Raw genomic sequence first — 27,990 nt, 5'->3', positions numbered from 1 at the left:
CAACGCTTCCTAAACTGTACCTAAAACTATCGTATCGTAATCCATTGGCATCATCGAACCCACTTCTTCTTCATCATCTGGGCCCAGTCTCAAACCTCATTCTTGTACTTTGTACATATATATTCGGTCTCGGACCTCCCTTCTGAGAAGATTTAAAGACGGTCCTCGACAGCTTTCGACCCCTTCACTCTCCTACCTTTATCCTTCTTGTGAATAATTTCACCAAAATCAATCACGCTCGTTAAATTTGGTGTTTGTGTGTGTGTGTCTCAAGCGAACAAATTCACTGGCTGACGAGGATCACCCTTCAATCTCTCTCTCTTCTCCCTCTCAGTTCAACCCACCTGTCACCCACACTTTGGGAGGAGGCGAATACAGCATACTTTTTTTCAATTTTAACCGGGAAGCAAACAAAGAATAACGCAAACTTGGGTGAATTCCAGGGCCCAGGGTTCCGATCAAAGCGTCACACGCACACAAACACAACAACTTTTCACGGGCAGATTTGTTTTCAATTACTCTTCGCGTTCTGCGTATTCACTCTGCCGATCTACTGCCCGCCTATATAAATCCCGTCTACCGACTACCTACCTACAACTTTCTCGAGAATCAAACAACACATCCAACTCAACCTGGCCCACACCAGAATCGCCTTTTCGAATTAGGGACCAGTCCTGCAGGCATCTCTCAGGGTCTCCAAACAAAGATCTTTCCGACCAAATCACACTTTGACCAAAATCGTCATACCGAAAAACCCATTGAAACTACTAGGTCGTTGTCGCCACCGATCTGTAAGTCGTGCAGTTCCTTGTGTCCCATTTCCACCGTTTAATGGAGATTGTCTGTGTTGCATGGTACTGTACCTTGTGTGTGTTTGTGGACGCTGACTTTTGTGCGTGTCAAGTCTCAAGTCCTTCCCCTCGGAGAGCCATGTATCCCATCTTCTTCTTGGCCTCGTGCTTGGTGTTGTCGTTGCTCGGTCATCTCGCGTCGGCGTCACCGGTCGTCCGGAAATCCCTCAACCCCAAGTACGTCCAGAAGAGATCCCCCGTCACGGCCAGCGCCTTCGCGGCGACCGACGCCGAATGGCCGACCAACGTCCTCTTCACCGGGGCCTCCCAGACGTACGGCCTGTGGGTCCCCATGGACGGCGCCTGGTACGACCTCGGAGGCATCACGTGCCTGGGCCTCCCCGCCTACGCCGAGGGTCCTTGCAACGGGGTCACCATCAACGCCGTCGGGGTCGTCGCGGGGGACGGACCTTGCAGCTTCTTGGGCAACGACGGTTACAGCGCCACCCTGCCCGGAAACGCCGGGGACGGTTGGTTCGCGGTGGCACCGCCTCAGAACATCATGTCCGCCAAATGTGGTTGATCCCCGACGGCATCTTCTTTTTCTTTCCTGATCCACAATCAACGCAATCGATCAGTGCCGGTGGGGAGAACGGGGGAGCTTTTTGTTTTTGCGGCTGATGAGACTACCGGGATTTTTGTGACTCCGTTCACCACGACGTACCCCCCGCCCGACCGAGTGAAATCATGAAGGGCGAGCGAAATGCGGGACACCCCCAGGATCGACCAACATGAGTGTCATCAAAACGCCAGGTCCATACTCGTGACGAAACACATGCGACGTTCGACACGTTTGGGACATGTCCGATGGATGTACTCGTCGTAACGCGCCGCATGACTTTTCGAGGTTCATGAAATCACACCCCTCCCTTACAAATCAATTTGTGACTTGTCCATCACACACCTTACACCCACCCACACACACAGACACACACACCCACATTCTGTCTCGCGGATCCGTTTCCTTCCTCGTTCACGAGGGTCCAAAAATCCTTCGCAAAGGAAAATTTACGGGGAAAAGAACACACAAAACATACGAAACACAGACCAGAAAAATTACCACCATCGGGACATATTCGTCGAAAGGTTTTTGACTAGGTACTTCTCTCTCCACCAAAGGGGAAACCTCGAGGAATGGTTGGAACCCTAGAGTTTAATTTGGAATCTCGAGACATTTGCAAATTGTGTTTTTCCATAACCCACATATCACAAACATGACCCAACCGATCCACACATCACGACGAAATGAAGAAATACTGTGATGGTGGGTGAGTCTTGATGGAAACAAGTTTGAGAAAACCAATGTCCCCGGGGGAGAGAAAGGGAGGTGGGATTCTTCGTACAGGGAGATCCCAGATCACAACGACCACCTGCCTGCCTAACTTTACCTTTACCTTTACCTTGGCCAAGGTCATATCACCAGAATGTAACATCAGTAGAAATGCAATCAATCCAATTCAGTCTCCCTGTTGATTGATACCCTTTGGGTCCTTTTCTCTTTGGAACCCCTGACAGGGTAGATAAGCCCCAATACTTTTCGACGTAGAACAAAAGACAAGACAGGCACCGAGGCAGGTAGGCAACAAGCAGGAGATAAGCAGACAGAGCGATCTACAATCATCTATATATAAGAAGCTATACACAAGCGGGACATACCAAGTCAGGCAACCCATCTCCCAAACCATCAGGCCCCTGAGCAGGGTCCTGCTCCCGTCCTTGATCCTGGTCTAGACAACTTCGATGATATAAATGTCGGCACGAAAATACCACAATCGGCCCCATACCAGTCCCAGGGCCAACACCACCAACCCCATCGCCACCAGAAGCAGCGACATCACTATCACCACGTTCACGTCGGGTGGCTTTGCCTTTACCTCTCGCCACGTCCCCACCTCCACCTCCGTCCAGATCCTCAACACTTGACCTCCTCAAGCGTCTGGCCCTTCTTGCTTCTTCTCTTCCCGTCCATTGTTCCCACACATTGGAATTGACCCCGACACCAGGGCCCCAGACGCGTCGCCGGCAGACTTCGCAAACCTGTCCGCGTGGCCTCCATCCGCGGTGTCGTAACTTGCCAACATGCTCAAGCTGTACAAAGACGTCTTTGTCGAGCATGGAGTTTGACAAGGCCAGCAAAGATTCTTCATAAGCGTACGCCGAGAAAATACTGGCTACCACAGAGCGGAGTTCAGAAAGAGATGGCGATGTTTGTGCGGCTTGTGTGAGGAATGCTCGTAGTATTCGAAGAAAAGTCATGTCTCGACTTGAATCATGAGAATCTCTAGAAGACTTGCTGAGGTCGCGCGTCGATGTTGTGCTGGTCAAGAGAGCCGTGAAGACAGATTGGATCGTACCACGCAATGAAGTTGCAATTTCAACCCGGTCATCATCATCACCATCACGCTCATCAATCTGAGGGCCATCCTTGGACGTTTGCGAGACCGATGTGATGGAATTATCCCTTGCAATCGAAACCACTGCAAGCATCAGATCGAGCCACAATGTCTCTTCAAAGGTCAGTGGCGTTGTTGCATTTGCAGACCGGCCAGGAGACTTGGATACGCTCGGACGTGGCGTGTTCTTCCTTTGTCCACGGCATAACCATACACCCACAAGAGTATATTTCCTGATGTTTTCGAGTATACCCGTGACTGGACGACGTATGCTAGCACCGTCGTCGCTATCTCCATCGCCATTTTCCCGGCTCGAGAATAAGCGAGAGGTGGTAGCCTTGAGTGTCTCGTCCAGAAATGATAGATGCCTGACCAAGCGATCCATTGCTTCCCTAAAGCGACCTTGGCGAACTTGTAAGACAACAACAGCATCAATAATTCCATTTTCTTCAATTGTAGGTAAGACTTCATCAAGCCGCAGATCACCTTCTTGCACGTGCTCGATGTATTCACGCACATGAGAAGCATCGAATTGACAGAGTAATTTGACGTACAATTCCATGATACGGCCATCCTGAATCCGCTTTGTCCTTGTCGACGTCTGCTTGTGGCCTTCTTCATCTGGCTCGAGTAGGATTTTGAGGTACTCGTACTGCCCATACTGGTCGCCCGCAAGGACCTGTAGGAATAGGTTGTGCAGGTCAGGAGCGACTTTATCAATCGTTGTCGCCGTCTGTTGAATGTCGATTCCCACTAGATCAGCTGCGTGCTGTTCAATTACAGACCGCACTTCCTTGCGTTGCTTTTCACCAAGATTGGAGCCAGCCCGTAGACTGTCGCTAAGAGCAGAATAGACCTCGTCCTGATCATGCTCGTCCAGGAAATAAGTACGAATCATCTCTGCATATTGGCCTTCTTGCTTGAACACGGCTTTCAAGACCCGGTAGAATTTCGCTTCTCGTAACAGGGGCACAAGATCGAGCGCGTTTGGAGGCTGGAATACGGACAGAAGATATTCCACACTCAATTGCGCATCTTCGCGCATATCTTCCTCGGGGTATTGGCATAATCGATTAAACACATCTTGGAGAACAGTGCCTGAGAGAACCATGTATTGAGGATATTTGGCCAGGTTTCGCGCAATGAACATATCCAGGTATATCGTGTCTTCAGCCTCGAAGCCAGAGGACATTACTTCTAGCATAATCCGAACCACGTACTGGCGCGTGTATGTGCGTGAGATTGAGGGCTGCCGTTGGCTCGAGGGAACTTGGCCATCGTCGTCACTAGAATTTAGAAAACTGTCTTCAAAAGCCTCATTGAGCGCGGCAATGAAGCTCGCTGCATCAAATCGCAGAATGCGCGAAAGGTTCTCGAACGAGCTCGTCGTTCGCTTTGGGGTCAGTCCGCGTTGCTTGTTATTTCCGGAAAAGAAGTAATCGTAAATTTGACCTTTTGCGAGCATGGCCTCCTCATTGTCCATAGCAGCACCAGTAGGGTAGATTCGGCTTGTCAAGATGAATGAAATGTAGGGGAAAATCTTTTGTGCTGTAGTATACCGTTCAGCCGCGTTTCCGTTCGGTTGATTGATCTCATCTGCAGTATCGGCATAATCCAGGAGCAACGTCAACATGGTCTCATAATCGTGCAATGCCATGGTCCAGACGTAGATGTACGCATCATAGAGGTTATACCTTTTACAAAGGCTGGTGACTTGGTCAATGTCCATCGTGGAAGTATCTAGCATGCAAACGATTTCTTCTAGTGTCGATGGCGTATGTGTGATGGCGAAGTGGTCGATCAAAGTTTTCAAAGCTGGCGGAGGTATGGACACAACCCTCTCATCCAGGATATATGGCTCCAATATGTCCACAAACAATGGACCATGATCGTTGTCATCGTACCATGGAAACACCTCCTCGAAGAGAAAGTCTTGATCCCCCATGGTCAAGCAAGCTTGGATACATGCATCAGCCAATTCAATCATTTGTGGCTTTTCGATAGGCTCATTGCCGGCTTGTTGATTCTTTCCAAAGGCATACTTCAAAGACGCTGTCATCATCTCGATAAGTTTCTCCTGAACCATACTTGCTCGAAGTCTATCCTCTTCTGGTAGACCTATTGTTGCTTTCTCACCCTCACCTAGATAGTACTTGGTCGCAAGTCGGATGGCTCCGATAAAGTCACCGACATTCATCAAAGCCAATAGTCGGTCCGCCCAATTTGTCAAAACGCCTGTCCAAATATCGTTGAAGCCCAGAAGAAAGAGCCTCCCCTTGTAAGCTCGGAAGCTCATATGGAATGCATCTGCTACTACTCCATGCATTGAAGTATCCTCCTCGTCCAGGGATTCGATGATGGCTTGTAGCTGTTGAGAATATAGATCGGCATGATAAACATGCTTCTTGAGAAGGTCGAAAGACTCCGTAACATGCATTGTGAGATCTTCAATAATGAGCAGTTGTTGAGTAATGGTCAGTACGGCCATGACCGACCTGTTCAGCCATTGTATCGCGACCACTGCTTCCTCGGCCTGATACCGACTTCGGGCTAGGAATTGTAATTCTGGTGGCTTGTCCTTGCTATCCCCCTCCTCCGGGGGGGCTTCATGGACTTCAAGGATGGTGATTATATTTGACCAGGCATAAACGAGTTTTGTTCTAGAGGTCTGAGACTCTTCCGCTTTCAATTTGAGGGCAGGAAACCAAGCGAGAGCAGCAGTCATGGCGCTATGTGCAGCCACTTCCTTCGGCCGAGCCGCTTTATGCTGAGTTTGAGCCACTGGTGTTGTGGACACTATAACCAACAGGTAGGGCGTCAGCATCGCTACCAAGCCAAGGTTATCAGTCCGTTGCTCGATGTTACCGAGAGGCAGAGGAGCGAAAGCAAGAACCGAGCTTTTCTTCAAGGGCTTTGTCGTCCGACTCACAACCTCCGGATATCGTCCTAGAATTCGAGCCGTGCGCACTACGCGGCTAACAGCTCCCATGCCTCGAGTAGCGAGATGTGAAAATGCCATGCCTTTGTCATCAGCAGAAACCAGCGCCGTGTGTCGATAGCCCAGAAATCCGATGTGTAGAACAGTACTCCCCATTATGTGCCCATCTCCACGTCTTCCTTGTGGATGTGAATTATCTACCGGCAGAATATGAAGAAACGGCCTGGACGATCTGGCCAACTCCCATGTGAAAATGTGGCCAGTAACATGTCCCACAGCAATAGTCGTATGGTCTGCAGAAATGGCAAGTGCTGTCACTGCACCACTCTCTGCTGCTTTGGTACCGCTACCGATTATGGCCTTGTGGTTCTGCTGGTGATCGAATACCAGGACGATGCCCTTGGATGTGCCTATGACAACTTGATCTGCCACAGCCAGGCATGTCGGATTCCCAAAATTTCGTCTCCCAATCTCGGAGAATGTCTGTCCTGTTATGCGTTTGTATTTGTTCCAGCGTATGACATCCCACGGACTGCCAGATTCATCGATTTCTGACGGCGTTTCTACGCCAGCAAAGCTTGTAATGGATGAATGACGTGAATGTGCACCTAGGAAGCCGGGTGAGCTTGAGCGGAGGGGTGACAGATGCGAGCCTGATAGCCGCGACTGAAATCTCGTGTCGAATGGCCGATGCGCCAGCGAAGGACTGCCTCGTCGAGCTGGACTCCGGAAAGACGGGGTTTCGCTGCGAGGCGATGACAAAACCGATCCCTGAATAGAAGGGGACTCATCCGGCGTTGATACAGTGTCATCTGTGCTTCGAGCATCATCTTCGCCTCGGAAGGGCACCACCCCATCTACACCATTGGGTGGCAGAACACTCGCTGGCTCCTCGTCTTCGAGACTGTTATTTTCTTCCTGCGGCTGATGCTGCTCTGTAGTGTTCGTACCACCCTCGACATCCCCATTTTCTATGTCTGGCACATCTGCATCTGTGGTTTCAACAGCTCCTCCATCCGAATGCACCTCTTCCTTCTCATCGTTCTGACTGGTGGGATTCTCGCCCTCATCTCTGGGCGAGCTCATCGAGGAATATGGATGTGATCATTGCATCCTCGTTACGGCAGTTCTAACAATTTAAGCCGTTCAGGAACGCGAGCCGGAGGAGATTCTTGTGAAGGATCGCGGAGTGTTGGGGAGTGTGGTAGAATGCGCAGGTGCTTGTGTGGCTTGACAGGAGTCGCTTTTGTGTAGAAGTTTCGACCTGTGTCCCTTTGGGCAATGAGAGAGCCCAACGCCAGCGATGACAGTGTTAGTATGAACAAGCAGACTCGTTTGTTTGCTGAGTATGGCTATAATACTACAATTACGCAGCCTGGCGATGTATTCGTACCATCCATCATCCATCCAACTTCCCATGTGGAGAAGAGGCTATATCGCGCCTATTGGTCCACCGTACTCAACTGCGGATCATTTGATTTCAAGCGTAGCATTAACCTGCGCAAGTGAGAGTAACGTTCATTTCAGGTGGAAGGTCACTGGTGTCTTTATGTTGCAAAGTGAGTACGGGCGGTGGAAAAGAGAGACAGCTCAATGCTCTTGTTTCATTATATCCTATACAGCATCCTGATTGATCATGAAAAAGACTATCAACTCCCGCCCCTGTCCTAGCTTGAACAGATTCATCAAAACTCATTATCGTGCCTGAACTCCCTGGGCCTGTTCTGTGGCAGGACCGCCGGTCAAGTTCGCCACAAATTCCTGGTAACGGAACACATCACCGCCTTTCTTTGGAGCGGGGGTATTAAGACCCCGAACACCAGCAATGCCGATTACATTCTTGCCCAGAATTCTTCTGCCCGTGAACCCCTCGATGGCTCGATCAATATCTCTCTCGCTCAAAGGACGTTGGCCTGGATCTGGTGCTGTATTTCGTAGTGCGGAGCGGAGCTCTGAAATATCAATTTGCCCGCTATCATCGTCATCAAAGGCGGAGAATGCGTTGAGCAGCTCTTGCTGGGGAGATAGACCGACCAGAATGTTTGCGAGTTGATTAAGGTATTGTGGTAGCGAGAGCTGTTGTGGTTGTCCGGGTGGGAAGAATTGGGAGAGGTTGCTCTCGTGTAGGCCTAATGATTGGAGTGTTTCGGCGACTGAGGCGGCGTCAATAGTTCCATTTGAGTTAGAGTCAAGTACCGAGAATGACTCGCGCATATTGTGGAGGAGTTGGGGTGGGAGTTTGGAGAGGTTGTCATTCTGGGAGAGACCGTTAGAGACAAGTCTTCGAGGCTCTCTAGAAATCCCAGGAGAGGCGCTCATGGGGTTGTTGTCAAGCTTGTTGGAAAAGGGTAATCTGTGTGCGGTGGGTGATGGAGGGGGTTCCGTCTGCGCCCTTCTAAATGACCCAGAGTCGGTCTTTGTTTTCGACGGTGTTGAGATTATCTCGTCTTCCTCCTCTTCTTCTGACACGGTGTATGCATGTTTGAGCTTGGATGGAGAAGTCATGGGGGATGCGCCGCTTCTGTTTGTTGGCGGAGTATTTGGTCTTCCACTGGCAGTAGTCGGAGAACCTGGTGAAGCAGGACGGCGAAAGGGAGAAGACCGAGGAGAATTGAACGTGGACTTGTAAGAAGCCTGATTGATAAATGTTAGATCACAGACCACGACTTTGGCTTGACATGAGTTGATTACCACTTACCATGACAGATGTTTGATCAGCACAGGCGGATCTGTGCCTTTCTTTAGATGATCGACAGAGGTTCACCTGGCAAGCAAGGAGAAGATTTACTGCTTCTTGTAGCGATATATGCTGAGGTGTAGTCAGAATGATCACAGAGTCTGGGTGTCTTCGATTGAGTGTGAAGTTGATCGTTTCTAACTGTTATAGTGGCCGATATTGTATTCCAATGTTCGTGGCGGCGTGCAGGACCTGGACCGAACATACAGCGGGCAGGTGATCTTGTTTACAGGCGGTTGTCATAGCACCGGATCAACCCTGACTCCGTGTCCCCTTTACTGGCAAGTATGGCGAGCACTAAAGGCTAAGCTTAATGGTGTTTGAACCCCAATCAGTGCGGGCGCTAAAACGGCCCCTCAATGCCGATCTCAGGGGCACCGATAACTTTGCAGCAGAGGACGGGGACTCTTTGAAGCCATGGGTCTCATTCAGCGAATGTTCCATCTTCGAGGGGGTCGCAAGAAGTGAAGTTTGGATGGTGCTTGATAAGAATCGCACTGATACATTCCTACACAGCCTCGACGGCTAACTTCTCATCCGAAACCGATCTTCTTCTTTTTCAGCACGCACAATCCCACCGCCGAGAAAACCTCCCACTCTTTTCTCGACTCTTCGAACTGCGGTGGCCTATAGTCGTACCCTTCGTCATACTCGGGTCGCGGCCTCTTCGAACGACTGATCCTGGGCGATCTTCCGATTGTTTCTACCACAGTATTCAAGCTACGGTCCATGGCTGAGACCGTGGCATATCGTCCGCACGCTCCCCATGCCTTCTCCGACAGTCGAAGATCTGCTTCCTCCACCTCAGGCTCCCACAAGTCAACCGTCTCTCATGCGGCTTCGCACTACAAAGTTTCGTCGCAGAGTTCTCTAGTCCCTCCTTCACCTCGCGGGTCTTACCGGTCGTCGCAAAGAGTTTCTACAGTGCCAGAAGATGGACCTTACCGTCCTAAGAAGCGGCTCAAGTCACAATACCCGCTGCATTCGGGCGAGCATCATGTCGAGTACATCTTGGTCGCGTCTTTCGACATCGACCGTGGACCGATTATGGAACACCAGTTTCCTGGCGCAATCAGCCCTGATGAAAATATGTTGGCAGAGTTGATGTTGCCCGATCAGACACATGTCCGGCAGCAGGATTGGACCATGTTCTTCCTTCACAAAGACACCGGCGAGAGTGAGGAGGATCTAGCAGAGAAGGAAACAAGGCGACAGCAAAGAGCCGCCAGAAGGCGTCTTCGAGAAGAGATGGCTGTGGCGGGAGTCACTGAGGAGTATGAAGATGAGTCCAGCAGTGATGAAAGCGATACTGGCGGGATAGACAACCCTCCCCTGATGTATGTGCTGAATCTGGTCAACACGAAGCAAGACAGTACCGTCAAACGAGGCGCTGTGGTGAAGGCCATGGCCATCTGCACGAGACATTCATTTCTGCACATATACAAGCCGCTCCTTTTACTGGCTCTGGAGGATTATTTCAAGTCACCCATACCAGACACTCTAGAGCTGTTATTCAATGCTCTCAACAACATGGATTTATCCTTGATGCCAAAGCTTTCAGTTCTTGAACGACATATTCTGCAAGCAAGCGATACCAAAGACATGTTTGTGGAAAAGTTTGAACAGATGATCTCCCAGCGACTCGCTGACGAAGCTCTGAGCAAGATCAGTGAGGCACCAGAATCTCCGAGCAAGGCTGAACCGAAATATACGGTTCCTCGCGACACCCATGAGTTCGAATCGAGAATAGTATACAATGGCATTCCAGTACCTGTCAAAATTCCTACTGCATTATCTCCAGAGACCGTCGGAGACTTCTCTTTGATCAAGCTGGTTCAGATCTTCGGAGGGCCACACCACTCCCAGCCCCAACCTTTCGCATTGCATCCTCATCTCACAACCTCGGGTGCATACACACACCCCATCATCGTACTAATCAACGCCATGTTGACCCAGAAACGGGTCATCTTCCTTGGACACAATCGACCTTCGGGCGAAGTGGCAGAAGCTGTACTCGCGGCCTGTGCTCTTGCATCAGGAGGCATTCTTCGGGGCTTCACACGGCATGCTTTCCCGTACACGGACCTCACCAAGATTGATGAGTTACTGAAGGTACCCGGCTTCATAGCAGGAGTTACCAACCCTGCTTTTTCTTATCATCCCGAATGGTGGGACCTGCTCTGCGATCTACCGTCAGGCAGAATGAAGATCTCATCGTGTATCGAAACGGCTCCAGTGACCGAAGGCACCACGTACTTCCAGCAGCACGGCCATGCGGTGCTGAACCACAAGGATGCAGCGCATGCCGATGCCACTGGGGACATCCATTTCATGGAAGACATAACCCGGAGCATCGCCTCCCGAGCTGGAGAATCAATTGTCAGGGCTAAATTCCGTGCCTACATTTCCAAATTTACTTGCGTCGCAGCCGCTTTCGAAGAGACTGTATATGGAGCGAGCAGTTTGAGCGCCCTTCCTCCGACCGAAGTTGACAAGGTGGAGACACCTTCGTCTGCCACCGCCACTCCACGACCAATGTCACTGAGGACGTCTAGTCAGAATCTCAAGGGCCATGGATATGTATGGTCTACCGAGGACGCAAAGACGCGGGAGCTTGCTGCCTCGGCGGCTAGGATTGAAGGATGGAGGAACACTCGATCGTATCACTCGTTCATCCTTGACCTAGCCTCTCATTCGCAAGACTCGATATCTCCGACCTCACCGGTCAGCATGACCAATATGCTGGCACGAGAACCACTCAAACCATATGTTGATCTCTATCATTCGCTGTCCAAGCTCCGGATGCTACGCTTGACTCCGACGGAAGCTGGGGCGATTTACCTTGCGCTCGAGGCATACTGTACCGACTATGAGAGTATTCTTGAATTATTGGAGAAGGTTCCAATGTCGGAAGCTGGACTTTTCTACATTGGCCTCGGGCTGTGGCACGAAGATCAACGAGTGAGGATGGCAGTTGGGACACTTCTGGATCGCATCAGGCAACACCCGGCTGGAAGAGTATTCTTCAGCCGACTCGGTGGCTGGGCCAACATGGGTTTTACGAGGTGTTTACAGGAGAAAGAGGCCAGAATGCGTCAAAATCAACATGACACGGAGGAGATGATGGCACCTCTCACGATCAGTGGTGATGGACGACGAAGCTAGGATTGCCAGTCTGATGATTGGGTAACGATTGTTTTGACGATGAAATTGATGCCAGAGCTTTCTTAATGATTCATATTTTTTCACCAGCTTCTGATTGTTGGCTTGCCATCTTAGAAATTGCGAGGCGGTCATGAGCCAGAACGACGCAACGACGGGATAGTATTGGACCATGTTGTTGCTATTGTAGTATCCAATATTCGCACGGGAACCTGCCTATCACAATTATCTAGATTCGAACAGGACAAGGGCGGCGACACGTATGTGTTGTTTGATGATGTTGCAAGCGCTTACCATGATAAATGGAGGCGCAGCAGTAGGAAGAGTGAAAGGTCTAGACAACTCGCAACATGTGGCCATGACAGGGATTATACAATAGGACAGCCCTAGCCCATCTCCATGTCCCTAGTCCACCGAGTCTACTGATAGAATGAGTAAAAATGTTACCCCTGACTCTGAAGAAAACAAGTCGGCGTCCGGCACTATCGAATCTTGGCAACTTTTCAGGCTTAACGAGGCTCGCGTGTAAAATTGTCAACCTCGACCCCTGGTCACCATATCATCGTCTACTTTCCATTCCAGACTCCCTGTCCAGCCGCTGTGGTATAGGCGAGATCAGCATGATTTGTGGCCTGTTCAAAGCATGTTGTGCCTCGAATCGACGCTGACCGGAAGGGGGTCCATGGAACCAATCATTCGACACCACATCTCTACAGTACTATTTGGTGCGGCGGGCGAACACCATGTCCGAATCAGAGCTGGAGATTAGCATTCCTACCTGGATCAAAGGATTGGTCTGCGGAATACTCCGTAAGGTAAGAAGTCGCGCTTGGAATCCCACTGTAAGCAACCCCCTTCGAAGTTCAACATCTTACGCAACCATGCCCCCTAGCTTTCATAGGGTGGTCTTTGTCTGGAAAGGACTGGAACGCCACCAAAGCGCCACGGCGTTCCATGAACTCGAACTCAACGTGGTAACCTCTGGCATTTGGGGGTCCCGCTCCCTTGATGCATACCAGCGAAAAAAAGAGGTCTGGTGGAGTATCAACAACGGACTCATCCTTTTGTTCGCACATTTTGCTAACGCCGACTGGTAAATATGCCGCCGAACTTGCCTGGGAAGGTGACTTTGGCTCTGGAACCGCGAGCTGTTGCGGAGCGGAGGGACATAGGGCATTCTCGATACGGAGTACAGTCAATACTGTCTTGCCATCGAATCTTCCAAGGGCCGCATTTAGCATTCCCATGTGACGATTATTTCAATCCTTCTCAAAAAACCCCTTTCAAAAGTCTTTGTTCGGTCCGCTTTCAGCTTCGGCCCTGGGGGAGAATTCTCCGTACATCCAGGTTCTTTTCTTTACTTCCAATACACGATACACTCTCAGCGTGAGACATACTCAGTCTGCACGGAGAGAATTTGAAGCTGTTAAGCGACGTCGGTCTTTTACCACCCTGAAACCCCCGACCCTTGCAAGTTCGAATCCACATTGGTGTGGAGGAAGATCAATTACAGTAGGATCAACACCAGGGATCCGACACGTGCTGCAAGTTATATCTCTTCCCGACAACCCATATCGGGAGTGATCGACTGCACATCACCCAGCACACGCTTAACGATCCCTTGGGTTACGAACGGCTTCGACGAAGGCTTCACAGAGGTGTAGCTAGGATCGCCGACGGACATTGTTCGACCTGTATCATCGGCCTCATTGATGTGAAGACAGCAAGTACACCAGGAGTCTTCAAGACGCCGCCGGCGTCGATGCTTGTCCCGAGTCCTTCTCAAAGGCTCAGGACGTCCGTTCGTTACTGAAGAACCTTCTTCTCGACACTCGTTTCAACAATCAATTCGACTCGACTCTGGCGGAATACTCACTCTCACTAAGAATACAATCATCCATGATGTCCCAATCAGCATCAGATATATCATCTTCAGACCCGAGGAGGCGAAGGCGGAGGAGGAAGAATGCTCGCACATCATCATCATTACTATCCTCACCCAAATTATTCTCACTTTCAATAATGATGATGCTCCTGTCGCTATTGACACCCTGCTCAGCGGCGCAAGACACGCAATCCGAAACGCTTGTGTACGAGTCACCGTCTCTATTTGAACAACTCGAAGCCAGAGGGGAAATATTCATCGACCGGTCCGACCGTCCGGCTCGACGAGACAGTCCTCTGCCGGTATTTGTGGTACACAAGCGAGACGACGACAACGACGGGAACGTAGTCACTACGACGGTCTCCGTCCCGTCAGGATCTGCCGCGACCATCTCACCACCACCACCACCACCACCCGATTCCGCACCAACGACACCGCCGTCGTTATCCGACACCATCGCCACCGACACCAACGCCAACCTCGCGCCGACGTTGGTCTCGACGTCCGTCTCGCCCAGCGTGACCGTGGTGACCACGCCCCTGCCGTCCCCCTTTGACACCTCGCTCGGTCAAAACTTTACGTCCTCGACGTGCCCCGCCTTCTTCTCGACCTTTCTGTCCAACTCGACCTTCCAATCCTGCGTGCCCGTGTCGCTGCTGTTGCAGAACTCCAATTCTTTCTTCCGGGCCATGCGGTCGGCGACGCTGCTGACCCAGACCCTCGACGCGGCCTGCTCGGCCCCGCTCGCCCTCTGCGCGCCGCTCATGTCCAGCCTCGCGTCGCAGCTCGTCTCCTCTTCCGCCTGCGGCGACGACTTCAAGGACCAGGTGGCCACCGTCACCCAGGCCTACGCCGGGCTGACGGCCTACGAACCTCTGTACCGAGCCACGTGCCTCCGCGACGCCGCGACGGACGGTTACTGTTTCACCGAGGCCGTCACCAACGCCACGACCCAGTCGGACAGTTACCCTTACTACACGGCCTTGGGACTCGCCATGCCCAACGCCACCACCGGCGGGGGTGATTCCGGCCCGGATTGCACACAGTGTCTGCGAGACACCATGAAGATCTTCGCCGGTTACGCTCAGGACGTCAATCAGCCCCTCTCGAAGACGTACCTGGGTTGCGCCACCCAGATAGACGACACGTGCGGATCTGGTTTCGCCGACGTCAACGTCAAGGTTGGAAGTGTCGACAAGGCCGAAAGTCAAAAGAATGGTGTTGCATCCACGAGGGAGGTGTCCACTCTTGCACCGGCCGTCGTGACTGCCGTGGCAATCTTACACATGGTATTGTCTACACTGTAACAAAACAAAAGTCATTGTGGTAGATTTCATGCCCGAGGGGAATGAGTGTTTGGATCGCGAAAGAAGGGGCACTCTTTGGTATGATTTAGCGACATGTATTGTGTATACTGCTCTGTATGGATTTCGCAAGTATTAGTATGAATGGGAACGGGAAACAGAATACTTGGTACGGTTATGTCAAAAATGAAATGATAAAAGAGCGGATTTATTTAGATGGTGCAAGAGAGAAAAAACAAAAATCAAAATCAAAAATAATAATAATCAAACAATGAGTGGAACAAAGTCCATGATGCCATGTGATACGTGGGTTTCGCCTGGTGACGAACACAGTAAATAGCAAGTATATACGGGTACCAACGATGATCAAACAGGGAGCTAGCGATGTGAAGTTGAACAAGTAGGATCGGTTTCTTCCTCGTATCAGAACTTGGACCACCACCACCTCAATGTGTTCAACATCCCTCTACTCGATATAAATCGTCAACTACTAAACTTGGAAGTTGCAAAATGAATACAAAAACAAAAGACTTTTATTGTCCTAGATATTAGACTTTTGTATGGACAACCTCCTACTGGCCAAAAGTCGTCAGAACTGCTGTTAAACAATGAATGTCATGGTGTGTTGCAGGGACAAACTCTCACACTGGTCATGTACCATGCAATTGGAAAATCAAATATCCCTGTTGAACAACAAACCGGTACTCACAACTCCAAAGAAAAAAGAAAAAAGAGTGGACGCTCGTGTGTGAATGCAGAGCCAGCCGAATTGTCTTTTTTTTTTTTTTTTTGCAAACACCACCGACAACACGACAGCGAGAACAACATGTGTGGCCTTTCCTCCTACAATTTCATACCACGCAATCCGTCTGATGTTTGAGTCACTAAAAACCAGACAGCGGATTAGTCAAAGGGCTACGCGACCGTACGATGAGCATAAGCCAACACCATGGACGAGGAAAAGCATCGACGACTCGGAACATACCATCATCATCCTCCTCCTCCTCATCATCACTGCTATCCCCATCAGAGCTGTCATCGTCGTCATCACCATCGTCGTCGTTGTCATATTGTCTCTCCACCGAACCTCTGCGTCCAACACCGAAAGACTTCTTCTTCCCGTCACGACTGGCGCAAAGGCATCTGGCACCATCGACGATCAGAGGACCAGATGTCGTCGAAGAGGATCCGACACTGCCAGTGTCATCACTCTTGGCTTTGGGTTGCGATTGCGATTGCATTCTTGTCTGATACGATGATGCGATCTTGGTTGACGGGCCACGCAAAGCGGCAGTCATGGATTGTTGGTGTTGCAAGATCGTCCTCTCTTGAAGTGACATTGCGAAAAGTTCTGGCCTTCCACCGCCGCCACCACCAGGTCGTGACGACGAGAATGTCTTGTCCTGCTTTTCTTGTCGAACTTTGATCTTGCTTCCACCCAGATTGGAACCATTGAGACCCTGTACAGCAGCAAGGGCTTCAGTGGCACAGTCATACCTGGCCTTTGCTGTTCCTTTGGCTTTCTCGGTATTGGGGGTCTTTGGTCCAATGTCGAGGTAGACGAGCGACCCATATTGTTCCAGGAGACTTCGAAGCTCCTTCTCCGATTGTTGAGGTGGAAGTCTGGATATCAGAACGCTGTTGGGACTTTTGTTGTTTCTTGTCGAAGAAGTAGTACTAGTAGCGACTGATGGCAAATTCGATGACGACTTGGGCGCTATGCTGCTGCCGCTGAGGAGTTCTCTTGGCTGTTGTTGTGCTGCTACTGCTGCTGCTGATACGGCCGGATATGATGGTGATATTCTCGTTGGACACGTGTAGGGAATTTGGCCCACGTGGACCGCATGGGGGACTACTACTACTCCTCCTCGACTTGCGCCTGTCGCTGAAGCATGAGATTGAGAGGAGGGTGTGACTATGATGCCTGTTGTGCCATTCGGGTTCGGTCTTTGGTGGTAGAACTGATGATTATCATGCTGGGTCATGGCATTGAATTGGTAGGAGTTTGAATGATAGACATGTTGGCTGCGAATGGCTGGTCAGCTGAAAATTCTTTTTGTCATGCTTGCTTGCTTGCTGGTTCAAAGCTAGGGATCGATAGATTGATAGATAGATTACCGTGACGATGAGCCAGTTTGATGACTTCCGGCGGTCAGTCCTCCTCCTGCCTGAGACTGAGGTGGATGTGGATGATGACCAAAACTGGGAGAAACCCTGGTTTCAACCATGGCACCACGACTCTTTCTCGGACCCTCAATAGTCTTTAGGATGCCGGGTTTCTCAAGCACTGCCAGTGAAACCCGAACGCATTTCCCGTTCCATCCTTGTACACAAAAGTTCTCTGCCCCGATTTTTGATTAGTATATGATATGCTGCTTCTCTCTCTTTCTCTATCTTCGATTTCAACCCCCCCCAAACGAAGGAAAGCATACCGTAGACTTGGGTCGCAGCATTTCGTCCTTTTATAGTGCAATGACCCAATTGACTTCCGTCGCTGGCTGCAAAGACCTCCGCTTTCAAGCTTTGTTCACCTCCGAGACTGCGTGTCATGTCTTTGAGTTCCTGCCAACGGCAATGGCGAGGGATCTAGAACAACAAAAGAAAATGTCAGCTTGGAGACGCCACTTTTCAAGGGGCATGAAAACAACAGAGGGGTCTTTCCGCACATCTTGGACCAGAATGATGTATTGATCATCATCTCTGTTCAATTCCCGAGTCCGACGCTGTTCTCGAGGCATCTTTTTTGTTTCTCAGCGCGCTCTCCGAAACAGAGAGGCAGGGAACCAGAACTCCAACTAATTGCCGTAGGTGTCAGGGCACTCCTCCTGCATTCGATTAACTAAGTGGTGAGGAAGTGGCCGGGAGATGTGACACTCTTGCTGACAGATCTCCTCGCCACAAACGTGAGAGAACAAGATGCGGAAATCTGGTTTTATAGCCTTTACCAGATGCATATGGGGAGAGGAGATGCCAATTCCACGCATACGCTCCTGCTGTTCCCGCGGGGGAAAAGTTAGCGACGCCTTCTGTTTGGAACCTGAATGATGGATGGCGCTAGGTTGGCAAAGGACAAAGCTCTCAAACGTTGAGCTCGTATTGACATGCAAGGATACAGGGATTCAGACTGCAGAATTCTGGATCCGGGGGAAGGTCAAAGAGCTGGTCGGGACCGATAAAATTCCAAGATAAGCGAGCGCCGAGTTTGGCAACCGTTTAAACGAGCTTGAGAAGTGTGTTTGCTCGCTGAAACAAGCACGATCGACGGTCAGGAGATGAAGCTGTCTTTATAGCAGTTTGGCCTGACCAATCTGTCTAGATACCGTGGTACAGAGAACCCTTTCAACCTGCACTTGGAACTCATCCTCAACCACACTTGAGGGACAGCCCTCACTGTCATCCTAGTATTGCATTCATATGACTCTGCGCGGTGATCTCAGACAGTAAAATGCACAGTACACCTCAGCCTGACATTGGAGGGTACCCCGACTCACATTAGGCTGCGTCCTCGTAAAATAAAAAGTGATATATCAGATGCAAGGCAGGAAAAGCCCATGTCTCCGTTGCGTGTAGTTAGGATCATGCAGAAGAGGAGCATGAGGCTATACCGGGAAAGGAAGCTCTGGTACTGGGTTGAGTGCCACTTACGGTCGGCTGTTGGTCGGGAAAGATAATTGTTCAACCTCCCTTGGTCGAGGCTAAGATGTTCCAAGAGATCTCTCACCCTGTAAAGAGGTGTGGGTCGATCTGATCCGAAAATTACTGGGAGGCAGTAGATCAAGGCCGGTTGACAGGTCGGTCGGAGCATTAACTTGCCGTCAGGTACTGGATAGTCAGTCACTGGGTGAGGCTGACAGTACCGCCCATCTCATTGTCGACTCGCGATCTGGCACGAACCCAAAGGAAGCCTGTAGCTGTTAACTGTCAAATTAGTGGTCGGCCGACCTCAGCTAAGCAGTAGTTATCACGGAGATATACAGCCAGACACAAACAATTGAAAGGTGGGAAAGTGGGTAGGAATGCATCTCGTATCCTGCACATTCGGGCACAATCACAAGGCCAGGCAATCTGTAGGTCTGGGGCTGCCCGAGATACCCGCATCTCTCACCTTGCCTCGTGCTGAAGCGAGGGAGTAGCCATTTTTCTTTGCAGGCAAGTTTGACATGGCACACATCGTGTTGGCCTTTGTAAGACAGCGTGTATGGTACCACAGACAACTGCATTTTCCACGGGGAAACGAAACATGGAGGCAGAAAATACAGGAGTCAGACCATGAGGACTTGGCCCAGAGTTGTGGACTGGGGCGGAGCTGAAAGACGAAGGATGATGGCTTGCCAATGGCCTCGTAATTGTGGCTAGCGCAAGAGGAATCAGATGGATCAAATGGAGAGGGATGTTTGCTGGCCTTTCGTGAGCCCTAGTCGTACAATTCAACTCAGGATGGAAAAGGCCGAGGTGCGTGGTCAAGGCGGTGGCCGGTCATAGGGGCCAAGTCTCTGGGATTATCAGAGGCTAGCAAGGAAGCGACAGGCGGAGACGGAACAGCTATTCGTCCTGCACAGAGGAGGAGAATGATGATGATGGAAGGGGGGGAAGAAGAGTCGACATATGTCTCTTGACGAAGCTGGTCTCGAAGGGTGGGAAAGCGTGGGAAGTTGTTGCTAAATTTTGGTTTTTCTGGTGGCATCCGTATCTCCCCGTTCGGCTACCTGCATGGCATCCATCACGGGGACTCGAAGATGCACCGAGATTCGGTAGACACGATGCCACTAACGTGCCATCTCGTCCCAAGGATGGGCATGGCTGGTCAAGATGCAAACCGAGAGCCCGAAGTCGACAGAAGGTGTCGCAGCCAGGGAGTTCAGGTGAAGGATACACAGATCTGGTGGTCTCCTTCAAAGTGTGCTGTGCAACACGGCGCAAGGTTTAATGGTACCAGTTCGACTCGATGATGAGGCCGAACGATTGGGACGCGAAGTCACTGTCCGATGGAGCGCAGCTTTCTAGCAGAAACATGCGACTCTATTCGATACCGCCACCATCGGGAACATGTTGAATCTGCACAGCCCATTCATGAGTATCGTTGCCTGAATCAAAGACCTATTGATCCCCACCGCATGTGTTCCGGTCAATCAGGCGGGTGTGGTGAACGCGAAGATTCCAGGGATGCTATTTTGTTACGAATAACGGATTATATTGCCCATGTTTCTGGCAGTTCGCAAGCGGCCCACACTAGTAGGGAGGTAAACATTGTACCTCGTACTCGTATGAGGCGTTCGTAGACTGGTAAGGTTCTTTCCTCGTCTCCAAAGATTTGTAGAATATGGATATTCGTGTGCTATTTGGGTACTTCGAATCCTTTCTCTTACATACAAATACATAGAACTGTTCTCACAAGATACGTTGCTCACAATCTTCAAGTCTTGTCCGGACGCCAGCGTACAATGAGCCTGCATTGCTTCTCACTTGGTCGATACTAAAACATCACACCATCATCGGATCATTTCGTCGTAATCATGTTATACTGCTGTGTTGCCAATCGGATCAAATCACTCCATGTTACACCACTTCCACTTGCAACTTCTTGGACGTTGAATGGGCCCTCGTTTGTACGCAGCGTTGATGCGCAGCTGGGTGTCCTCGTTTGTCCCCACAATCTCTGTCCCATGGTCCCGGGGCGTAGTGACAGACGACGGTGGCAGACCGGGATGCCGATCGTCCAAGTCCATTGCTCCTGAATCGTGGCCAAGGGTAATATAGCCAGAACGTAAGAGGGGGTCCTCCGGCCGCTCGTACTTTATGCTGTGTGCTATTCTTGCCTAACAGCCCACGCAGCCATGCAATGGTGTGTCAAGTCCGAGCTTTCCAGGATCTAAAGGTTGTGATCTTGACCGAAGGTGCATTCGCCTCCGCCGATGGCTTGCCAATAATACATCTCTGATGAAAAGAGAGACGCATCTATTTGACAAAGCCAACGACATTGGCACATCTTGAGCAATAGTAGGAATTGAGGCCAAATCTGACCGCTCCACTGTGTTCTCTCGGAAGTGAGGTGTCAATACTCAGGGATCGTTGGCACCGTGAACAGCGGACAATATCAAGGGATGGCTTGGGGGACGCCGAGGCAGAACTGTTGGAGGAAATAGTGCTGATGCTGTCGTCGCTTCTATTTGGTCTTGAATGAGGATTCTTCAACGGGATGGGTCGGGCGCCACTGGCAACCTGGGACTGTAGCTGTAATATTGACGATGATGAAGACATTTTGATATGATGAGATCCGTGGTATCTGCAAAAGGTAGGAAGTCGTGGAAGGAAGGATGGAGAGATTCGGTGCTGGAGGTCCGTCAGGTCTTCTTCAAGAGGTTTGCAATAGAACGCGGAGAGTGTGACGGCCGCTGCTCAGGGAATGACGAACCGATCGTCGCGTAGAGGCAATGATGGCGAAGAGATGCGAGGGCTTCGTATTGGGCACGTTGTACTGTAGTGATACAAGTAGTGAAAATGATCAACGACGAGGATACGACGGGTTTTCACAAGTGGGAGGAGGAAAAGGCCTGCAATAGCGCGAAAGTAGCAAAAACAAGGAGTTTCAACTTTCACGTACAACCTCAAGGAGGCGATTCACGCGCGATGAATGGTTGACATGCGAATCATCAGAACGAGAATAAAAAGGCATCTTCGATGAACAACAATTGCATCTGGAGGCCGCGGTCGATGAAGGGCCACAGTTCCGATCTTCGTACCATTTACGCGCGGCATCATCTTTCCCGCCCACTGACCATGGGTTCAGGTACCAGGTATCCGTAGGGCATCTATCGCAACATCTACCCGTCACGTCTAGGACTCCGTTAGGGGCCGTAGGGATAGCCTCTGGGCACTTTAGGCTCTAGCGTTCTAGGGCTCTTTAGGCTTCCATTCCTTGGTCTGAGTTGTCTTGTCCTTGTCAACACCCACCACTCACATTGTACGGGACAAACATTCCAGCTGACAACGACAACCAGCTATTCCTCTTCCAGAGTGGCGCACCGTTTGCTAGTTCAATAGATCACCACAAGATCGCTAGGGAGATCGCTAGATCGTCCACGGTTACTGTCCTGACTCGGTATCGGCATCGAGATCCTGCTGCTCCTGCTCCCCTTCATTGGTCTGCGCCACATCTCGTTCGTCCGGTATCAGGTTTTTGGCTCGACAGCCACGATCCTCATCGTCGATTCATGGAGTCATCACCGGAAGAGTTTATCGAGGCTCCCCCTTCTGCGACGGGAATCTTCCAATGGCTTTTGCCTACGTGTGCAGTACATAGAAATCCGAACAGGCCGAGGATTTGTACGTCACTCGTACTCGTACTAGAAAAAGAGAAGAGAAACAGAATAGCATCTCGACAACGACAACGCCTCCATCCTTCCACGCGCTCCGGGCGGCACCCACCGTTTCCCCTTCCCTCCGGTAGGTTTTTCCAGGCCGAGGCAAAGCCACCGTACGACAAGCAGACACGAAATTGTACAGTGCGGCACCCGTGTTGTGCCCGTACCAAACCTGATCTTCAACAATCAGAGTACCCTGGATCAATGTTCTTCCTGACCCCGGACGTCGTTCACGGAGATTAGTCAGACGATGGAACAATGGTAGGTCAATAACAGTATGGATCTATGCTATGCTGTATGTAGGTACAGCATATATGCCTCCATATCTCTCTTGAGCCGTCTCAAAAGCCATCCGAACCGGAACCGATATCATGGAAGTCACTGACCCTGTTGAAGATTCGTGCGCGACCTGTCGACTGTAATGCCAACGAGTCGTGCCTCTCTGAGGTAGCGGCATCACTTTGATCCTACAGCATGTTTGTCTCAAGCAACACCATAGTGTTGCCAGTGACTGCTGACTCTCTTGAAATGATGCCGGAATATCGCCGGCATCGGACTTACCATCAAAGACAAAGTTCACATCGGTGTCAAGTGGAATGGAGAGTGCCGAAACAACTGAGTTTAGCCAATTCTGGTCAGAAGCGAATCCAGATTGCGACTACAAATGGTGGTGATTTCTACGGGCCGTGTCATATCACACTCCAGGAATCGCACGCCCATGCCAGGCTCCGAATATTGGCTCTGCTCTCTTGACCATTATTGTTCATGCAAATGAGGATTCGCATCACGTACCCAAAGCCTACCTATCATCTACAATGAGCCCTACAAGTTTTGAAACCACCTCGGAGCAGGACTGCATAAACCCCACCTTGCTCAGTACCCTCGATGACCCATTCAGGCTTTCAACGTCTTCCTTGTCATCTAATATTTCACATAATCATGTGTCGGAGCACTCCAATACAGATAAGGGAAATGATGATCGAGGCGACAACCTCAAGAACGTCGAGGAGCTTCTAATGAGATGTGGTATACATCACCCCTTGCGTCGACATACTAGAGGCTTATCTAAGATTATAGAAGGGTTATCGGATTTGTGTGAGTGCATCCAAATACTGGTGGGGAATCAACCATCCATGGATGTCGATACCGAAGTGGTCATACAACCCTGGCTCCTTACCAGTTCGTTGACTAATGAATCGACAGATGGAAGTCGACCCCCTGACCCCCGATCTGGAACGCCGACTTGTCGATCTGTACTTTGAGACTGTGCATATCTTATGTCCAGTGGTAGAAAAACAAGAATTCCTAAACTGGTACAGTGACAGATCGAGTCTTGGTCCTTCTGAAGGGCTTAGGTCTTTGGTTCTTCAAGCCACAGTCTTTGCGGCATTTCCTCATTGTAGCGATCAGGATCTGTCTCTAAGTCCCTATTCCGCCATCCCAGAAGGCCAGAAACATCTGTTTGATCGTGTTCGTCGCCAGTATATGGATCTGGCTGAGAAAAATGAAGGCTCCACGGAGCTCATCCAATGTGCACTCATTTTGAGCCACTGGAGCCCCTACGACAGCTCGGAAAATGTGAATAGCTTTTGGGCTGATGAGGCCATGCACCATGCGCGCATATGTGAGCTTGATTCAAGCAATGACCCTCTACATCGCGTAATCTGGTGGTGTTGTTTGACCAGAAACAGGATACTTGCACTCGCCCTTCGCCGACCACATAAACTCAAAACAGGAGGCTTGAAGCAAAGTTCCTATGTTGATATCTTTGGTAAGACGTGGCCTGCATGCTCATATCTCTTGAGAGACCATGAGCAGATGGCGTCAATCATTTTCGTCTCGCTCTGCAAATTGTCCGAGTACATGAGAAGAGTAGTACTTCTGAGACATAGTTCTTCACGCTGGGATGATTGGCGAGCCGAGAAAGCCAGCTCTGATTTAGCTGGGACCGATATCAACAGTGTCATGCTCATTGACCAGGGCTTGGGAGAATGGAATTTCGACTTCGAACAACAAATCACGCAGCACACCATGGGCAAGATTCCGCTGCACTTTCGGCCTTCAGTTTACGTTCTCCGCTTGGTATACCAGTGAGTTATGTTCATCTTGACTCTCACGGAGGCTGTCTGACCTGGTATTCTTGGTCTCTGCGAGCATCTCTGTATGAGCCATACATTGGAATCTACCGTGAGAGCGACGCAGCGTCGTGGTTACTAAATGCCTTGGCCCTAAGAAGCATGAGAGAGGCGGCATTTCTTGCTGCCCGGCAGGCTTGGAAACTGCTAACTACCACGGCCGTGGTTGATATACCATTGAGTGTGTACGTGCTCGATCAACCCTTAAGAGACCTTCATCAAGTACTGATTACATAGTGTCGCCTGGCTTCTTCTACCTGCATATGTGAATCTAGCCAGGCTACGCAGTCATCCACACTGGGAAGACCTACTGCCTTTGATTCAGCCTGTCCTCTATCTCCTCAATCGGATGAGCCGCCGTTATACTGGGGTACAGCATACTATCATGATGGTCGAAAGCTTCAACAGAGCTTTCACGACAGCAGTTGAAGCATCCACAGAGGCTAAGTGAATATACCACGAATGGTATTTGATTTTACTGTCCTTACTAATGTCTACCCAGCCCCGACGTGCTAGAAATGGAGCTTTTGGTGCAAGGAAGAAGGATATTGCAGGAGAGTCTGGCTTTAGGCGTCATCGTCAATACGAGGGCAACACACCTCTAGGTAATCACAATCGCCTCGGGCTGCGAGAACAGCGAGTCAGTCCGCCACTCGGCTGACCACCTCAGAATTTCCCAAAAGGAACATACTATTCCGGCTATTTGCATTCGGGACAGGGACGAAGATGGCGACCAAGTCTGAGCGGAGGCCCCACCCAACCTAGTGTGCCCTAAATAGTTAATCCACATTGACTCCTTTATCATATACAATACAGAGCGCTGAGTCTGAGAACGACAATTTCAACCTTGACGATTATCTCCTTGAACCATAAACCTTATCACTATTCGACCGATTGCGAACTAAATTATGGGCTCCAAGGCATATCTTTCGGCGGTCAAAGACAGAAGAAGCTATTATAGCTTGGAGGCAACCTCTCCCATCTCAGATGCAAAAATTGAGGAGATTGTGAGGCAAACCTTGCTGCATACGCCCAGTACTTTCAACTCGCAGTCCACTCGATTGGTACTACTACTCGGGTCGGAACATACAAAGTTATGGCGTGATATAGTCAAGCCATCAGTGAAAGCCGTTATGCCTGCAGACTTCTGGGCTCCAACAGAGCAGAAATTAACAGGCTTCCAAAACTCATATGGAACTGTATACTACTGATCCATTCTGTAACATACGGGGGTCTAATATGCTAAAGACTTGAATCTAGGTTCTGTTCTACGAGGATCCAGAGGTTGTGAAAGGCCTGCAGAAGCAGTGGGCTTTGTTCGCAGATAAATTTCCCCAATGGTCCGAACATACCAACGCAATGCATGCACATGTTTGTAAGTGAAACCGTTTCTTTCCCTTTTTTCCTCTGGAAGTGCTGACTCGATCCCGCCTAGTATGGACGGCGTTGGAGCAGGATGGACTCGGTGCAAGCCTCCAGCACTATAACCCCTTGATTGATCAAGGTATCTGCAAGACATGGGGAATTTCGCCCGAGTGGGAGCTCAAAGCTCAGCTTGTTTTCGGGAAACCGACCGGTCAACCAGATGAGAAAACTTTCCAGCCATTAGAAGATCGTCTGAAGATATTCCGCGGACAATAGCTAGCTTAGAACCACGGACGTTTTTGAGACGTCTTGCGTGCAGCCAAGCCTCACCTCTCATAGCTCCTCTTCTAGAAGAATAAAACCATTTTCGAGATCGCCCTGCTATCCCTAAGTCACCTTATAGGCAGGTGCTTCATGGCATGATATCGTCGCTAGAGGGCAGCAACAACAGCTAAAGCAAACCAATCGTGTTCCATCCCGGCACGCCATATGCTGCGGGCCGAACAATACGACTCGCTACTCCGTGAACAGATTCGTCCGGAGTGTCCTGCTCGCAATGCCCTGATCTTCCGATTGATCCATCACCACGGATACTGACTAGATCGATTGGCTCAAACATGACCATCACTTAATCTAGGCCGATTCAGTCGTGTCCACGGCTCTCCGAGCTGCAGAGCCAGATATTAATTTCAGAATAGAACTTTCTCGTTTACGTTCCATCTGCGTGCACTCGAAGTGTGTTGAAACTTCAGGCAAGCACTAGGATCGCGAGCGATCACAGACCAGAAAACATGAACGGCCATGCAACCACACCACAGCCCAATGATACTCCGATAGGAATGGAAATACTACCTCAGGGTACTGTCTTGATCGCAGGAGGCGGACCTGTCGGTCTGACACTGGCCACGGTTCTGGCATTCTACGGTGTAAGAAGTGTCGTTTTGGAAAGAAACGAAACAACTACGAGGTGTGGAGCCTATTGCTATAGGATAGTTGCATGCAGACTGATGTCTCTAGATGGCCGAAGATGGACCTGACTAACATCCGGTCAATGGAATTGTTTCGAAAACTTGGTCTGGCTGACGAACTTCGCAAGCAGGGTCGGTTCTATGGTTGCGAAAGATCCAGAAGCAGCTTTCACTGACAAGTTGTAGGGGTGCCTTCTCATTTGCCATACCGGGTCCTAATCTCCACTGGCCTAGGAGCTCCAAAGCCAGTCACTATCTGGGAACATCTGGGTGTTGACAAGTATCGGGTCGAAATTGCCTCAAAGAACGATGGAAATATGCCACTAGAGCCATGGCAGAGGCTGTCCCAAGCAGTTTTTGAAAAATGGTTAAAGGGAATCTGCGACCGGAATCCTCTAATCGATCTTCGGTTCGGTTGGAAACTGGAAGAGGCGACAGAAGTCGAGGGCGGCGTGCGTGTCTCCGTTACCAATACTTCCAGTGGCACTCAAAGCCAGATTCTGTCAAAGTATCTCATCGGTTGTGATGGAGGGTCCAGTCGTGTGCGGCGCAGCCTGGAGATTCCTTTGGATGGTGGGCCGATGTAAGTATTCTGGTCTCTTTGCTCCTTGAAGTTGGCGTATCAGAGCTCACCACATAATATAGGCCAGTCTACGTTCTTTTAGTCCACTTCAAGTCTCAGGATCTTACACGGCTTCATAAGCACGGGCGATTCTGGCACATCTTCGTCCTAGGAGAACTGGGATTAGGCTCGGCATGCATTGCTCAGAACGAAAAGGACATATTTACTACCCACCTGCTGCTGCCAATAGGGGAGGAGTCTGATAATATCACCTCGGAGGACGCAGTCTATCGAGCTCTCGGTGGGATACACGGTCCATATCCAATCAA

The 27,990-nt window shown here is 50.3% G+C and overlaps 7 protein-coding genes across 7 annotated transcripts; 3 read left to right on the top strand and 4 right to left on the bottom strand.

Annotated features, from left to right (window-relative positions):
* The first annotated feature begins 163 nt into the window (after nucleotides 1-163).
* Nucleotides 164-2,481, top strand: PV06_05800 (uncharacterized protein). The gene is made up of 2 exons (XM_016406848.1): nucleotides 164-791; nucleotides 905-2,481. Exon 2 carries the CDS (start codon nucleotides 931-933, stop codon nucleotides 1,372-1,374), a length of 444 nt encoding a protein of 147 aa, XP_016262452.1. The 5' UTR covers nucleotides 164-791; nucleotides 905-930; the 3' UTR covers nucleotides 1,375-2,481.
* On the bottom strand, nucleotides 2,448-7,541 carry PV06_05799 (uncharacterized protein). Its single transcript, XM_016406847.1, has one exon. It carries the CDS (start codon nucleotides 7,266-7,268, stop codon nucleotides 2,487-2,489), a length of 4,782 nt encoding a protein of 1,593 aa, XP_016262451.1. The 5' UTR covers nucleotides 7,269-7,541; the 3' UTR covers nucleotides 2,448-2,486.
* A 327-nt stretch (nucleotides 7,542-7,868) lies between these two features.
* On the bottom strand, nucleotides 7,869-9,069 carry PV06_05798 (uncharacterized protein). Its single transcript, XM_016406846.1, has 2 exons — nucleotides 8,881-9,069; nucleotides 7,869-8,816 (listed from the first exon to the last, which is right to left on the bottom strand). The coding sequence occupies exons 1-2, from the start codon at nucleotides 8,881-8,883 to the stop codon at nucleotides 7,878-7,880; spliced, it is 942 nt and encodes a 313-aa protein (XP_016262450.1). The 5' UTR covers nucleotides 8,884-9,069; the 3' UTR covers nucleotides 7,869-7,877.
* Nucleotides 9,070-9,595: 526 nt separating this feature from the next.
* On the top strand, nucleotides 9,596-12,171 carry PV06_05797 (uncharacterized protein). The gene has a single exon (XM_016406845.1). It carries the CDS (start codon nucleotides 9,649-9,651, stop codon nucleotides 12,082-12,084), a length of 2,436 nt encoding a protein of 811 aa, XP_016262449.1. The 5' UTR covers nucleotides 9,596-9,648; the 3' UTR covers nucleotides 12,085-12,171.
* Nucleotides 12,172-12,807: 636 nt separating this feature from the next.
* On the top strand, nucleotides 12,808-15,524 carry PV06_05796 (uncharacterized protein). Its single transcript, XM_016406844.1, has 2 exons — nucleotides 12,808-12,896; nucleotides 12,974-15,524. Exon 2 carries the CDS (start codon nucleotides 13,981-13,983, stop codon nucleotides 15,271-15,273), a length of 1,293 nt encoding a protein of 430 aa, XP_016262448.1. The 5' UTR covers nucleotides 12,808-12,896; nucleotides 12,974-13,980; the 3' UTR covers nucleotides 15,274-15,524.
* A 541-nt stretch (nucleotides 15,525-16,065) lies between these two features.
* On the bottom strand, nucleotides 16,066-18,063 carry PV06_05795 (uncharacterized protein). Its single transcript, XM_016406843.1, has 5 exons — nucleotides 17,937-18,063; nucleotides 17,703-17,856; nucleotides 17,389-17,611; nucleotides 16,256-17,295; nucleotides 16,066-16,154 (listed from the first exon to the last, which is right to left on the bottom strand). The coding sequence occupies exons 1-5, from the start codon at nucleotides 18,006-18,008 to the stop codon at nucleotides 16,114-16,116; spliced, it is 1,530 nt and encodes a 509-aa protein (XP_016262447.1). The 5' UTR covers nucleotides 18,009-18,063; the 3' UTR covers nucleotides 16,066-16,113.
* A 2,481-nt stretch (nucleotides 18,064-20,544) lies between these two features.
* Nucleotides 20,545-21,915, bottom strand: PV06_05794 (uncharacterized protein). Its single transcript, XM_016406842.1, has one exon. It carries the CDS (start codon nucleotides 21,526-21,528, stop codon nucleotides 21,226-21,228), a length of 303 nt encoding a protein of 100 aa, XP_016262446.1. The 5' UTR covers nucleotides 21,529-21,915; the 3' UTR covers nucleotides 20,545-21,225.
* Nucleotides 21,916-27,990: the final 6,075 nt, after the last annotated feature.

This window comes from Exophiala oligosperma (assembly GCF_000835515.1).
Source record: "Exophiala oligosperma strain CBS 72588 unplaced genomic scaffold supercont1.5, whole genome shotgun sequence".
Classification (NCBI taxonomy): Eukaryota; Fungi; Ascomycota; class Eurotiomycetes; order Chaetothyriales; family Herpotrichiellaceae; genus Exophiala; species Exophiala oligosperma.
Note: the sequence above shows the minus strand (reverse complement) of the source record. Positions and strands in the feature narration are given on the sequence as shown.

Bases quoted from the DNA above. Each gene is read 5' to 3' on its own strand.
- PV06_05800 (XM_016406848.1), top strand. From the start codon at position 931: ATGTATCCCATCTTCTTCTTGGCCTCGTGCTTGGTGTTGTCGTTGCTC.
- PV06_05799 (XM_016406847.1), bottom strand. From the start codon at position 7,268: ATGAGCTCGCCCAGAGATGAGGGCGAGAATCCCACCAGTCAGAACGAT.
- PV06_05797 (XM_016406845.1), top strand. From the start codon at position 9,649: ATGGCTGAGACCGTGGCATATCGTCCGCACGCTCCCCATGCCTTCTCC.
- PV06_05796 (XM_016406844.1), top strand. From the start codon at position 13,981: ATGATGTCCCAATCAGCATCAGATATATCATCTTCAGACCCGAGGAGG.
- PV06_05795 (XM_016406843.1), bottom strand. From the start codon at position 18,008: ATGCCTCGAGAACAGCGTCGGACTCGGGAATTGAACAGAGATGATGAT. The intron at 17,857-17,936 runs GTGCGGAAAGAC...TTGTTGTTCTAG, and splicing joins ACATCATTCTGGTCCAAGAT to ATCCCTCGCCATTGCCGTTG. The intron at 17,296-17,388 runs GTAATCTATCTA...AGCCATTCGCAG, and splicing joins CAAACTGGCTCATCGTCACG to CCAACATGTCTATCATTCAA.
- PV06_05794 (XM_016406842.1), bottom strand. From the start codon at position 21,528: ATGTCTTCATCATCGTCAATATTACAGCTACAGTCCCAGGTTGCCAGT.